This window comes from Parus major, chromosome 1, assembly GCF_001522545.3.
Source record: "Parus major isolate Abel chromosome 1, Parus_major1.1, whole genome shotgun sequence".
NCBI lineage: Eukaryota > Metazoa > Chordata > Aves > Passeriformes > Paridae > Parus > Parus major.
Window position 1 is genome coordinate 33,044,878 of NC_031768.1, and position 12,829 is coordinate 33,057,706.

The window sequence follows — 12,829 nt, forward strand, 5'->3', positions numbered from 1 at the left end:
GGAAAAGGGCTGGCCTTTCTTTTGTTATTGTTGTTTTGTGAGTTGCTTTGGTTTTTTTTCTGGTTGGGCCCCTTTACAAACAAAAAACCATGTAATTCTGTACTTAACTGTGATCTGTACTTAGCTGTGGATTAACCACAGGATACAGATGCAAATTTACCTGTGTGATGAAAAGAACTGAAGTAAAGCAGGGCTGGATGAGTAAAATGCTTGGTGGACTGAATTCCATGGTTCAGATGGTGGTGTTGGAGGAAGGAAGGCTTTGCAGTGTTGCAGTGTGTCAGTGCATGGACCCTGCTAAGCCATCAGAGTAAAAAGCAAGTAGATTTTGATTTTGGGGCTGTGGGGGAGATTTCACAGAATTATAGACTGGTTTGGGTTGGAAGGGACCTTAATGATCATGTAGTTGCAAACAACTCTGCCATGGACGTGCCACTAGATCAGGTTGCCCATCCAGCCTGGTCTTGAACATGGAATGAGGCATCCACATTGCAAAGTGTCTCACCACCACCACAGTCAAGAATCTTCCTTATGTCTAAGAAATAAATCTGCCCTCTGTCAGTTTAAAACCATTCCCCATTGTATCACTACATGCTGTTGTAAGAAGTTCCTTTCCACCTCTCTTGTTGGCCCTGTTTAGGTACTTGAAGGTGTTGCAGGGTCTCCCCAGAACCTTCCATTCTTCAGGTGGAAGAACTCCAACCCTCTCAACTTGTTTTCATAGGCAAGGTGCTCCAGCCCTCAGAGCATCTTCATGACCTTCCTCTCCACTCCGCACTCCAGCAGGTCCACATCCTTCTTTATGTTTGGGGCACTGGAGCTGGGCACAGCACTCCAGCTGGGGTCTCACCAGAGCAGAGGAGCAGAATCACCAGCCTTGCCCTGCTGGCCACACTGCTTTGGATGCAGCCCAGGACACAGTTGGCTTTTTAGACTGTGAGCACACATTGTTGTGTCTTGCTGAGCTTCTCATCAGCCAACACCTCCAAGTCCTTTTCCTCAGGGCTGCTCTCAATCCAGTGGGAAATAGTATTTCTATTATAAAATACTGCCTTTTTTCAAACACATTTGGATGCTCTATTGAGGTTGTAATTACAAAGGCTGGTTTCTTTTGGGAGTGTTTTGAAAATAGATTGTTCATTGTGATTCTGAGGACAAGTTCAAGTGCCATGCTTTGAAAAAACAAGCATTGTTCTAGATCTCTCTTGTCCTTCAGCTATTCAGATGCAGTTTTGGGCACCAGACTTCCTTGGTCATGGTGCATATACAAGAACCACTGATGGGCAACATTGCATGGCCAAAATTATAACAGAGAGATAGTGAGAGCATCTGAATTAGTAAAGATACAGTAGAAAAGATTGCACAAGTAAGTTGTAGGGAGTTACTGAAGCAGGTTATGTTTCAGGTTGTTTATGTTATGTATCTGAAACTGATGAAATTGATCCTGCTTTGGGTTAGATGGCCTGAGATCTGTTTTCAAACCTTTATTCTGTGATGCCTTCAATTTCTCAGTTCTCCCCACAAAGGATCCCTGTCATCCTATTGCAGATTCCTTCCTGAACAAGTGATTTTGTGATGCAAGATGTGCTTGTCTGTGTGCTCAAATGGCAGCTGTTTCATTCCATTTTAAACTTTAACTTTCACGTAGTTCTGATCAGTCATTTGCCTTATGTTTGTTTCCAGACCCAGTCCACATCAAAATTATGGGTTGGAGACTGAAGTCTTTTGGTAGTTGATAATTTGCATGTGCAGCAGGAAAGAGAGTGTCTTGGCTCTTGTGCTGCAAGAAACTCTTCCCAAGCACCTTTGTAGCACTGTTGGAATAATCTTAAGTGTATCTGCTTCCCATGAGTTATCCAGCTAGTAACTAACTCAAGTTCCAGACATTTAGTATGTTCTTAACGCTATTAAGTGACTTTTCTTCCTTTCAGTCTTGTTAAGCATTTGGGGAATTTCATTGGAACTGTTGCTGACTGTGTGTGACTTCTGTAGGGTTTCAAATGAGTTATGTACTACTTTTCTACCATCTGTTTTATTCTAGGAAAAAAATGTGGTTGCAGTTTTTCTGGTCCTTTCCATTTGGTGTGTTGGTGTCTTTTATTCTACTTGCTGGTTCAGTTCTGTAGCTGTGAGCAGTGTTGTACTTGAGGATTCTGACTAGTAGAAATGCCAAAGTCCTATGAAGATCAGAGAAGGAGACTGTAGAAGAAGGCTGTTTTCACTGTTACCAGCTGCAGCTTTGAAATGGGAATAAACCTGTGTTTTCTGATATACACAGGAATGAGTGCTGGCATCTGTTACTGAACAGCTGAGTCTGTGCTATTTAGGTGAAAGTTGGTCATTTAAACTGAGATACCTTGAATAAAGTAATAGAACAAAGCTTCAATGCTTTTGTTTCCCTAGATCTGACAGAAGAGGGAAAGGATGAAACTTGCAAACTTGATGATTTGCACAAAAAGCGGAGTCTTCTGGCAGCATATTGCAAGTTAATAGTCTATAATGTGGTAGAGATGACTGCAGCCGCTGAGATCTATAAGTACTATGTGAAGGTAATGTTTAAGATAAGGTTGTTTTGCCTATCAGTGCATTTTAGTTTTTGAAAGTGTCTCCAGTGCTTGTGAAAGGTAGGGTGTTAATAGTGTTATGGCTTAGAGTCCTGGAATAATCACAAAAGGGCTGTAAAATCAAGCAGGAATAGGGCGGATCTCCTCTCTTGGTTCCACAAAGGTACCTCACTGCAGACAAAGCAACTGGAAATTGAGGAGAGGACATGTCTGTCTGGACATTTGCTCCTCAGCTTCTCCAGAGAGGTCACTGCAGAGCAGCAATTTATGGCTGGAGGGTGATTCATCTATTAAGGTTCTCACACTGAAATGGTCAGCTTAATTCATACAGCTCACACAGTGCACATGCAGGTGCCTGCATTTCACATGAGTCCCAGGGTTTAGATGACCAGGGTTTAGTGGAGCCACTCTGAAGGGGGTTTCAGGAGGGCCAAGAACATCAGAGTGGGCAGTTTCCTTGAGTCAACTGACAGAACTTTGGAAATACCTGAATATGAATCTTGTTCTTTGCTTCATTGGCAAGCACTGGTAAAGTACAGAAAAGTCTGTTTTTCTCCTGATGAGCCTTTGCTCTCTTTAATGAATTACAATTAATTATGAATTAAGAATTGATAATCCATTAGTTGTTAATACTTAACAATTTCAGTGTAACTTTGATCCTCACATTACTCTTAAAGGAGCATACCGTTGCTTTACATACAGAATATTAGAAAAGATCCAGTTTTCATCTTTTAACTTGCATGTTCTGCTATCGGGAGTGTTGTAGGAACTTCTTGTGTCACTTGAACAGTCATGTGGTTTGTGTACTCCCAGTACTAAAGAAGGGGAATGATAACTTAATTGTTTTGTTGCTGTTAATAGACCTACAGTGATTTTGGAGACATAATTAAAGAAACGTTAAGCAAGACGAGGTACAATAACAAAATTCAGAGTGCCAAGACGCTGATTCTCTGTCTGCAGCAGGTAAGGTTAAGATTAAAGCAAGAGGCGGGGGCTCTTATATAGCTGTATTCACAGTGAAGATTTTTGCCTCCCATGCTATAATTATTCAAAATCATTAGGAAACCTAGTGACAGAAATTACTTCCTTTCTTGCATTTTCTGTATGTAAATTGTTTTTCCTTGTCATAATTAAAACTCCTTTCAAATCATTACATCTATTTTAAAAGGTGCTTTTGTCCACGATCTTTCGGTCATGTTTTTAATCTTCAAGTGTATGTTAAAACTGATGTGAGATTATGAAGTGTTTCTTGGGGCACGCTGTCTCCTAAGTTTAACAGATGTTAAGGATATTATGCTGTGTTTTATGGACTACCTTAATTCCTTCTGAATTTGAGGAACCCTTGATGTGCCTATGTCTGGTCAGCTCCAACCCCCCTGTATTTGCATTTTTTTTTTTTTTTTTCCTGGAGGAAAATGGGTTACAGCTCTTCTGAAGGGTCTCAGTTGCTGGGGCTTGCAGCTGCTGACTGATAGCCAGTTAGCTATTTTGGCAGCTGCTTTTGCCAGCTCTGCCCATGGCCAGAGCTGCTTCTAGCCTGGAGTCCTCCTGTAATCCAGAGAGCAGGCTCCTCCCGGAGATACTGACACATGAGCTTTGCTCATTTCACACACACTGCCGGGGGCTTAGATCTGTGAACCAGCCCTTGAAATCTGAGCTTAGATGAGTCTAAGCAGCATTTGGCTACATATATTCTGCTGACTTAGTCAGGACTTTGTGTTTAGGTATCACATAGACAACAGGCCCTTTTTGGCCTTTGCTTGACCTTGAAAGTTAACAGGTTGATGAGAATAAGTTAGTTCCATATTCTATTAGAAAAAAACCCCAAAGCACAGTTAATTGAGCTCAAGATGCACTTTTGACCTACTCTTATCTCCAAAATTGGTCTACGGTGCTGCCAAACTTGCTGCTTTGTATCTGCACTGTTCTACTCTAAAAGCATCTCATGCAAATTAGGCCTCTGGGGCTTGGTTCAGAAGACCCAAGGGGAGATGAGATCAATGGGACCATCATTGTCAGGAATCAGTTCTCTGTTTATGCACATAATTTTTTATTTTTCTTTTTTGATTTGTGCCTGTCTTATGAGCGCAGCAGTGTCCTTTGTGTCAGTTCCTCATCATTGTTCCATTTAGTGCTTCAGAAGCACATGATTTACTGCTCTTCTGTGAGGCTTCTGTCTGTGTGAGGTGACTGTTTCTTGCTGTGTCTGTCTCTCTGTCTGCCTGGTGCTTTGTTTGCCTGTAGGATTACCTGTGTTTGCTTATCTGAGACTTCTCTTGCAGCTGTTTCAGACACATGCAGAAAGCCAAGACAGCAGTAGTGGTGTGGACTTCTCCTCTCCTTCCTTTGCAAACATCAAAGAACTTGCTCGTCGCTTTTCACTAACATTTGGTTGGGACCAAGTGAAATCTAGAGAATCTATAGCCATGATACACAAGTATGTGCCATGTAACATCATGTTATCGTCCGTGGTCATTGCTTTTGGTAGTTGTCTGTTTTATTACTCTGTTCTTTTCTGTTTTTCTTTCAATAGGGAAGGGATTGAATTTGCTTTTCAAGGAGTGACTGGAGTCGATGGAAAATGCTTGCCTCCTAACTTGAGCTTTCTGGTAATCATCAGTGAATTTTCCAACAAGCTGCTAAAGCCAGACAAAAGACTAGTGTAAGTTAAGGTCTTGTACACCAACATACACCACTTGTGATTTCTGTCTCCCTGTACAAAGGACACTTGAACTTCAGTGTGGCTGAGCTTGCTCAAGGGCTCCTCAGAGAAAATCTGAAATCAGTCTATGCCTCAGGCTGTTAGTTTGACACACTTGTTGAATTTTGTAGTAGTAGTTATTTTACATTGTATGTGCCGTAAGCATTCTAGATTTTTCTTAGACATATTTGTGGCCACATATGGCAATTCTTCTAAGGGAAAGGCTGTTAATTTGGTGGAAGAGATTTGTGACTTGACTGGTTAGTGGAGTGGCAGGAATGCTTTTCTGAACAGAAAAGTAAATCAAAAGATTGTGGAAGAAATAATGTACAGATCATTATTTAGTAATTACCTATTTCCATAGCTTCAAGCCTCAATTATGTAGATTCCATGAATATAATTGGAAGATAAATATATGTGACACTCTCTATAATACAGATATTTAAATCCAAGAATTTACTATTTACACAGTAAATCCAGTGGACCCATGTTTTACAGTGGTTTAAATATTTACATTTAATACTATAGGAGTGGTAGCTTTCTTTTGGCATCAGTGAAGTATTATGCACCTGAATGGAGAGATGTATGAGTAGGTATCTCATTCCCTTCTTCACCTGCCTCAGCTCTGATCTTTTTTGAGATGGAAGTAACATTCTTCCTTCTGTTTGACTTGTAGCATTACTTCCTTAGTCGGGGCTGTTCATTTTGGAACTGGATCTCTGCACTTCAGTACTGTAGTTACAGATACTGTAAAAAACAGTATTTCCATTTTTCTGAAAACAGATTTGAAGACTTGGGACAGTAAGACACATCTGCCTTTTTACATTTCTGAGCAAATCACTCCAGTACACAAGAAGAAAGGAAGTCAGGAGAAATGGGCAGTCACATCTTTCTGAGCTCTGTGTAAATTGCTTCTTCCTGTGTCACTTTGTCTGAAATTGGAGGATAATTTCCATGGGAATCATCAACTGGGTTTTATGTAACATGGGTCAAGAATAGCAAAATGTCTATTTTCTTGTACTTCACATGACACAATTAATGATTGCCATCAACACAGACAATTAATTTGAAAGAAGTGATTCAAAGGTGGAATGCAAAATGCAGAAGAAAAATAATCAACATACACAGATTACAGACCCTGAGAAAACTAAAGTGGATAATCTACGGGTATGGATAATTTCATTTGCTATTCTTGCATTTTTCTCAGATGAGAATCTTTGAGATCTGCTACTAAAATTTGTTTTCATAGAATTCATAGGACCTCAAGGATCATCTAGTCCCAACCCCGCTGCCACGGGGCGGAACACTTTCTACTAGACCAGGTTGCTCAAAGCCTCATCCAACCTGGCCTTAAAAACTTCCAGGGATGGGGAGTCCAGAACTGCTCTGGGCAAGGCTGTTCCAGTGCCTCACTATGGTCACAATGAAGAATTTCTTCCTAATACCTAATCTAAACTCACGCTCAGTTTAAAGCCATTTAAAGCCATTTAAAGCCTTGTTCTATCGCTACGTGCCCTTATAGAAAGTCCCCCTTGTCAGCCAGCTCTCTTGTCAGCTCCATTTAGGTACTAGAAGGTGTTCTAAGTCCTCCCCAGAGCCTTCTCTTCTCCAGGCTGAATAATCCCAACTCCCTCAGGCTGTCTTCATAGGGGCTCCAGGCCCCAGTCTGGACAGTTTCTGTATGACCCTGTCTATGTTGTCTGTATTTTAAAGAGTTGTAAATATCTGTGGTGACACCCATGCAATAAGTAGTTTTCTCTTAAACCGTCCTTGAAAAACTGTCATTTCATTTAGCTTTTGGGAATAGTTTTTAATTAAACAAGAGGAAGATATTTAATTGTTGATGTGTCAGATCAAAGCTAAATCCTGATTTTTTTCCTGGGACTATATTAAACCTTGTGATCAGAGGATATATTCTGGAAGTATATTCCTGAATGTATCACTTATACTTGATACATTCAGGTAGGGTTATTCATGGAAAAGTTTTGTGGGAAATAACAGAACCTAGTAGAGAATGCACTTGACTTCAGATCTTACTGCTTTGGGCCTTCCCTCTCCTGCTGGGAACAAATGGGAAACAATAAAATTCACTAGAAGGGAAATTGTAATTTATCCACAAGTACTTTCATACTATGTTTCTGGAATAACAGTTTCTATTCTGGGAGGCCTGAAGTGCCTTGCAGAGGCTGGAGATTATATTTCCTCTTAGAAATATTTAGGTTTAGCTCCATCATAAATTATTGGATGGAATGTTTTAGGTCAACATTAACTTTGAGAAACAAACATCTGGTTATTTTCATTTTTCTTATTAATCGTGGGATTGATGTCTAGGTCTGTATGTTAACATATGTGAATGTACCTGTAACAGATGAGATACAGAATATGGGCATTTGTTAGAAAGGACTATATTTCAACACCATCAAAGTATATGGACTTTAACCCTCTCCCCTGTAATTGCCCAGGCTGCAGCAGTAAAATACCTGGCTTGTCAATTGCTCTGTGCCACAAAATGCACACAAGAAATGAATTGCTGAATAGCAAGCAGCCTGAAGGGCCTGATTCCTGAATCAATAGGAGTCTTTCCATTGACATTGATAGCAGTTGGATTAGACCCTGAAACTGTAGTTACAATATGTGCTTGTTTGAAACCAACAAATTCCATTACCAGGGTTTCTTGATCCCTGGGGCCCCCAGAGTCCAGGACTCTAATTGTTTTGGAGTCGGTGCTTACCCTGACCTCTCAGCACTGGTTTTCTTGTTTTGCAAAGCAAATGAAACGTCTGATATTTTCCAGGCCACTCTCCTAATCAGAAAAAAGAAAAAAAAATGTTGCACAGGCTGGCGTTAAAACTGCCACTTCTGGTATTTGCTAAGGTGGGGTCTGTTTTAACAACACTGGGCTTGATTTTAAAGTGATGAACTGTAGCTGAAATGTGGTGAATATCCAGTTTCTAATCCTGAGTCAGACTTTGGTTTTCTTTCCTTCTTATTGTTACTAAGTAGGAATGCATCAGAAAAACTTTGTTGGAAATGTCCTGTTTTTCAAATAGAGTGTTTGAAGAAGGCTTTTTTGCTCCAGGAAAGGTGATAGCTTCACCTGACATTCAGGAAGGCCCAGTGTCAAGCCTCTGGACTGAATCAGACAGAACAGGGATTCCAGACAATGTTTCCCACATCCCATGTGTTGTCACAACTGCAGAGCTTCTGCAACTGCAACTGCAGAGCTTCTGCAACTGTTTCTTCCAGGCACTTGACATTTTAGTGAGAGAAATGAATTTGAGCTGATAATATAGAAAAATGGTTTAATTGGTTGTTCTTGTTTTTAATTTTGACAGAACAGGTATTCATGGTGTAAAACCCCCATTGCCTGACCTGTACTGTTTCCTGTATTACTGAATCACAGGGAGCATATCTTGCCTGGGATCTCCTTTGTGTTGCAGTCCATGAGGCAGAAAAGGTCACCAGAAGAGGTGAATCCTCACAGAATTCTGCTATGTTCAGGTTGCTACTAGCAGCAGCAATTGGCAGACTTTCCCTGCACACAAAACTATAGAAGCTGATGTCATTTTGTAATTTCTGTGGATATTGTCTTGTTTCTAGTGCTAAAAGCTAGTACCCACAAAATGCTGAATTTTTTTGAGCTTTGAAGACATTTTCATTTTAAATAGGTGTTTCAGAGATGTCAGGTATTTCAGAGAAAAACAGTGCCCTCTCTTCAACAGTTCTCTTTGCACCTTTGGAGAGTAAAGTGCCAATCCTTTCTTGCAATACCTGCCCCAGATATTGAAGGGAAGGACATTGAGTTTCCTCATGCTTGCTTTTGTTTTTGTCCCAGGTACAGTTACTTACAGAGGTACATAACAGAGCCACTGCCCTGCAGAGGAGACAAATGGCAGCCCTTGGTCTGGTACAGAAACTCTTTATTGGCAAACGAAGATGAGGAGAGCTCTGTCCTTGGCAGTTTGGGAGGGTGGCCCCCCATGGGCTCATCTAAGACATCTTCTTTTAAAAGGAAACTGTCTAATGGTATGAAAACTTCCCAGTTCTTGATCAGCTATACTTTTTTTGTCTGTCTGGCAAAACTGCTGTATCTGATGTTTTGCTTTGCTGTCACAAATTTGCACATGCTAAAATTTATTTTATGCTTTGCATTAGCAGTACACAACTATGGTGTGTTGGATGTTGTGGACTCCCCAGTTTGAACTGTGGTTTTTGCCTTCAGCTTAGTTGTTGTTAAAGGTCCCTTGATCACTCAATAGCAGTAAGGTTGGACTGAGGACTCCAAGTGAAGAGATTTCAAGATTGTCTGAATTGTGCTGTGTACTAATATCTAGCATTTGTCTGAGCGACTGAGACTGGTTGATTGCTTTTAATTGTTAACTTCAGGGCATTATTGCTTTAGGCCCTGTAGATAGTTGAGACAGGAAAGATATTTCTAGAAGTCAATTCAGATCTTTAGGCCAGATTATCTGGGCCAAATTATCATCTAGGGTTTTCCTTTCTGTTGAATTTCTAGGGATTCCTTAAAGAATTATAGTTAGGTGAGCTGCATCCATCTAACTATAGGTTTTGGCAGCATTCATGGACTGCCGATCTGTAGTGAAGTATTCATTCACTGCATGGATATGGTGGGACTCAGTTAAAATGTAATAAAGCCATATGAAAACAATTGCTAATAAAAATGCTAAGTGTTATGGACATATGCAGTTGTATGTGTAGGAAAGGAAATTTTTCCACAGTGTCCTTTAGTTTCTTTCTCATTCTTTCTCATAAATCTTTTTTTCAGTGACTTGCCTTCAGAGAGCTTGTTCCTTTGTGTCCCCAAAGGCCCTCCTTTCTTGAGCATTATATAGACTCAGCAGTACTGATAGCAGTTATGGACCAGGGCCAAGTTCATAAATCTAGATTGCAAAAATGACCAGTGGGCAAATTAAATGGATTTTCTTTTAAGTGGCTTTTAGCTGTCTCCTTCAATAAAGGAATGCTTTGCTCCAGATGTCCTTTCGAGCTTGGCCCGATTGTTTCAGTGCTGTGGGGAACATACTGGAAATGTCCACCTCAAGACCTCTGAGGGTGAGGCTGAAGAATGACTGTGTTCACTCTCTGTTGCAGGGTCTTTGCCTGAAACCAGCCAGACTGAAGCAGCAAGCAAAGCCCCAGAAGAGCAGTGTGCTTCCCAGCTTCCCTCTGCAGCAGGGAAAAGCAGAAAGAGGCTGAAGTCTCAAGAGATGCACTTGCAGGAACATTTGCCATTCCTTTGTCCAGGAGGGCTGCGTAGAAGATACTGGTGAGAGTTTGATGTCTTAGACAAACTCCTTCAGCTGTTCTGGCATTGACACTTGGGGTTTCTCTATCCACCTTCTGTTGTTTGTAATACGTCATGAGCTAAGGGTGTGTGCCCCTCCTGTCTTTCTTATGGGCTGTGTCCCAAGGACAGGTTGGGCTTTTTTGTTTCCTTTGTCCAATATCTACATTTACTGCTTTCTCCTGCCACTGTCACAGAGCTTCTGTGCCTTCTTGGAGTAATATCAAGTGTGCAGAGAAAAAGATGAGGATGGAGGAAAGTTCCCTGTCCCACTTCCTGTGTCTGGATTGGAGATCTGTAGTGTTAGTTACTCTCGGCTGTTTGCTGCAACCAGACAATAAATGTTTTTTGCATCTCTGAAAGTGAAAGAGGATTCTTGTCTCTGCAGATCTGCTATAAGCTACTGTGTACCTGGTGGCTTTCTTTTAGAGAAGCGTTGGTGTGCAGCATGCAGACATGCCAGAGTGAAACCCCACACAACTTGGATGTGAGAGAGGTGTTGCAGAAATAAGGAGTCTGGAGTCTATTTCTGAGCAATCAAAGTGCTCAGTTGCAGTATTTTTCTTTAATTTAGTTAATTTATTGAGGTCTTAGGTGCCATTTCCTATTAGTAGGTTAAAAGGTGAAACACAAATCCTGGGAAAATGCATACTTTTCCAGGTTTTGGGACATCTGTTAAATGGACCTGGTGAATATAAGTAAAATAGAGCAAAAAAATTTTAAACATGAAGGTAGTCCCTGTTTAAATCAATGTTTTGTTTCTGAACTGCTTTATTGAAAATTCCTCAGAGCATAACCTGTTTCATACTGGGAAATTCTGGGCCAGTAACTTTAGGCTACCTTATATGGATATCAGCAGCAGATCTTACTATGTGAAATACACTGCCTTAAGCACACTTGTGCCATGTGCAGCCTCTGTTATGACATTTCTCTAGACTTAGCTATTTTGTTTGTTTTTCATTTCCAGCAAAGACGAGATTAAGACAGAAGATGTCTCCGAGGAGGGTCCAGCAGAAGACACAATTGAAGATCTTGATGTTGTTGGTACAGACCAGGTAAATCTGGCTGGTTTTCCAGCTCTGAGAACAGCTGTAGTTGAGGTGGGTGAATGTCAGGTCAGAGTCTCCTGGGTAGCTATGTAGCAGCAAAGGGGGTTGCTCTTTTATGGCCCTTTTCAGGATGAGAAAAGGGGGGATGCCCCCTTCCCTTTCCAGCTGCAACCGTAGTTTCCTCCTTCAGCTCGATCTACATTTTAGAGGCAATCCTTGTTGTAGCATCTAGACTTCCTTAGGTCATTCATAAGGATTGAATGTCACTTAGGATGCATTAAGGAGGAGGATCCCTTTTCTTTTTTCCAATGCTGTGAAGATTCTTTATTAAGAGCCATTTGCTGCAGTTGCCTCGTATTACTGACACATTGCAGAGATGGCACTGCTGCGTGGCCTGCAGGGAGTATCTGCTTCAGAAATGGTGTCTGCATTGTGCTCTTTGGATTGAAAGACTTGGAATGTGTCTGACCACTGGACAGCCCTAGGCTCTTGCTGCAGTATCCCATGTTACTTGCCCTTTTCCAGTCAAGGCTGTTGGGCAGATTAAATTGTCCCTGAACAATCTGGGAATTTGAAGGGAAGCATGAGAACATTGTGGGCTTGGAGTGGCAACCAGCATAGCCAGGGGCTTGTCTCCTGGGCACTGATTGCCTTTGGGATCCAAGTTTGGCAGAGCTGCAGCTGTCTGCCTGGGTTTCAGCTTGACCCTGGACTGGATTCTTTCAGCTGGGAAGCACTTTCAGCCCTAGTTCCAGATGCCTTGCTGTCCCAGTGGAGTTGCCAAAAATTGATGCCTTGAGAGGCTACCTAGAACAGAGGCTAGACAGAGTTAAAAGAATGAAGTAGGTATTTATTAAAAAGGCCTTCAAAGGATACGCCTTAGGCAGTACAAGAGCCTGGCCGTGGCTACACCCAAGATGGATGATGGGTCATGTGTTTTCACACTTTTATAAGTTTGGGTCCATTTAGAAATTGGGGTTAATTGTCCAATTACAGCTTCAGGTTATAAAGCCCCATCCTCCCAGATTGCTCTCCTCAATTTGCCGTTGTTTATACTTCTTTGGGCCTGAAGCTGCAAGAGCGTCCTTGGTTCTCAGCTGGAAAATAATTGTTTTGTCTAACTACACTGTGAAGAGAACTTGGTAACACTTTATATATATATATATATATACATATATAAAGTTCAGTTACATACTAATGCAGTACAGAA

The 12,829-nt window shown here is 41.2% G+C and overlaps 1 protein-coding gene across 3 annotated transcripts in view; it reads left to right on the forward strand.

The window, feature by feature from the left end:
- Nucleotides 1–12,829, forward strand: part of LOC107204891 (cohesin subunit SA-2-like) — a 59,476-nt gene that overhangs the window by 43,302 nt on the left and 3,345 nt on the right. For all 3 annotated transcript variants that reach the window (XM_015628808.2, XM_019006679.1, XM_033513743.1), the window contains 7 exons: nt 2,404–2,549; nt 3,426–3,527; nt 4,847–5,001; nt 5,098–5,226; nt 9,101–9,291; nt 10,378–10,552; nt 11,538–11,625. In XM_015628808.2, coding sequence (XP_015484294.1) covers nt 2,404–2,549; nt 3,426–3,527; nt 4,847–5,001; nt 5,098–5,226; nt 9,101–9,291; nt 10,378–10,552; nt 11,538–11,625 — 986 coding nt within the window. The remainder of the gene's footprint in view (nt 1–2,403; nt 2,550–3,425; nt 3,528–4,846; nt 5,002–5,097; nt 5,227–9,100; nt 9,292–10,377; nt 10,553–11,537; nt 11,626–12,829) is intronic.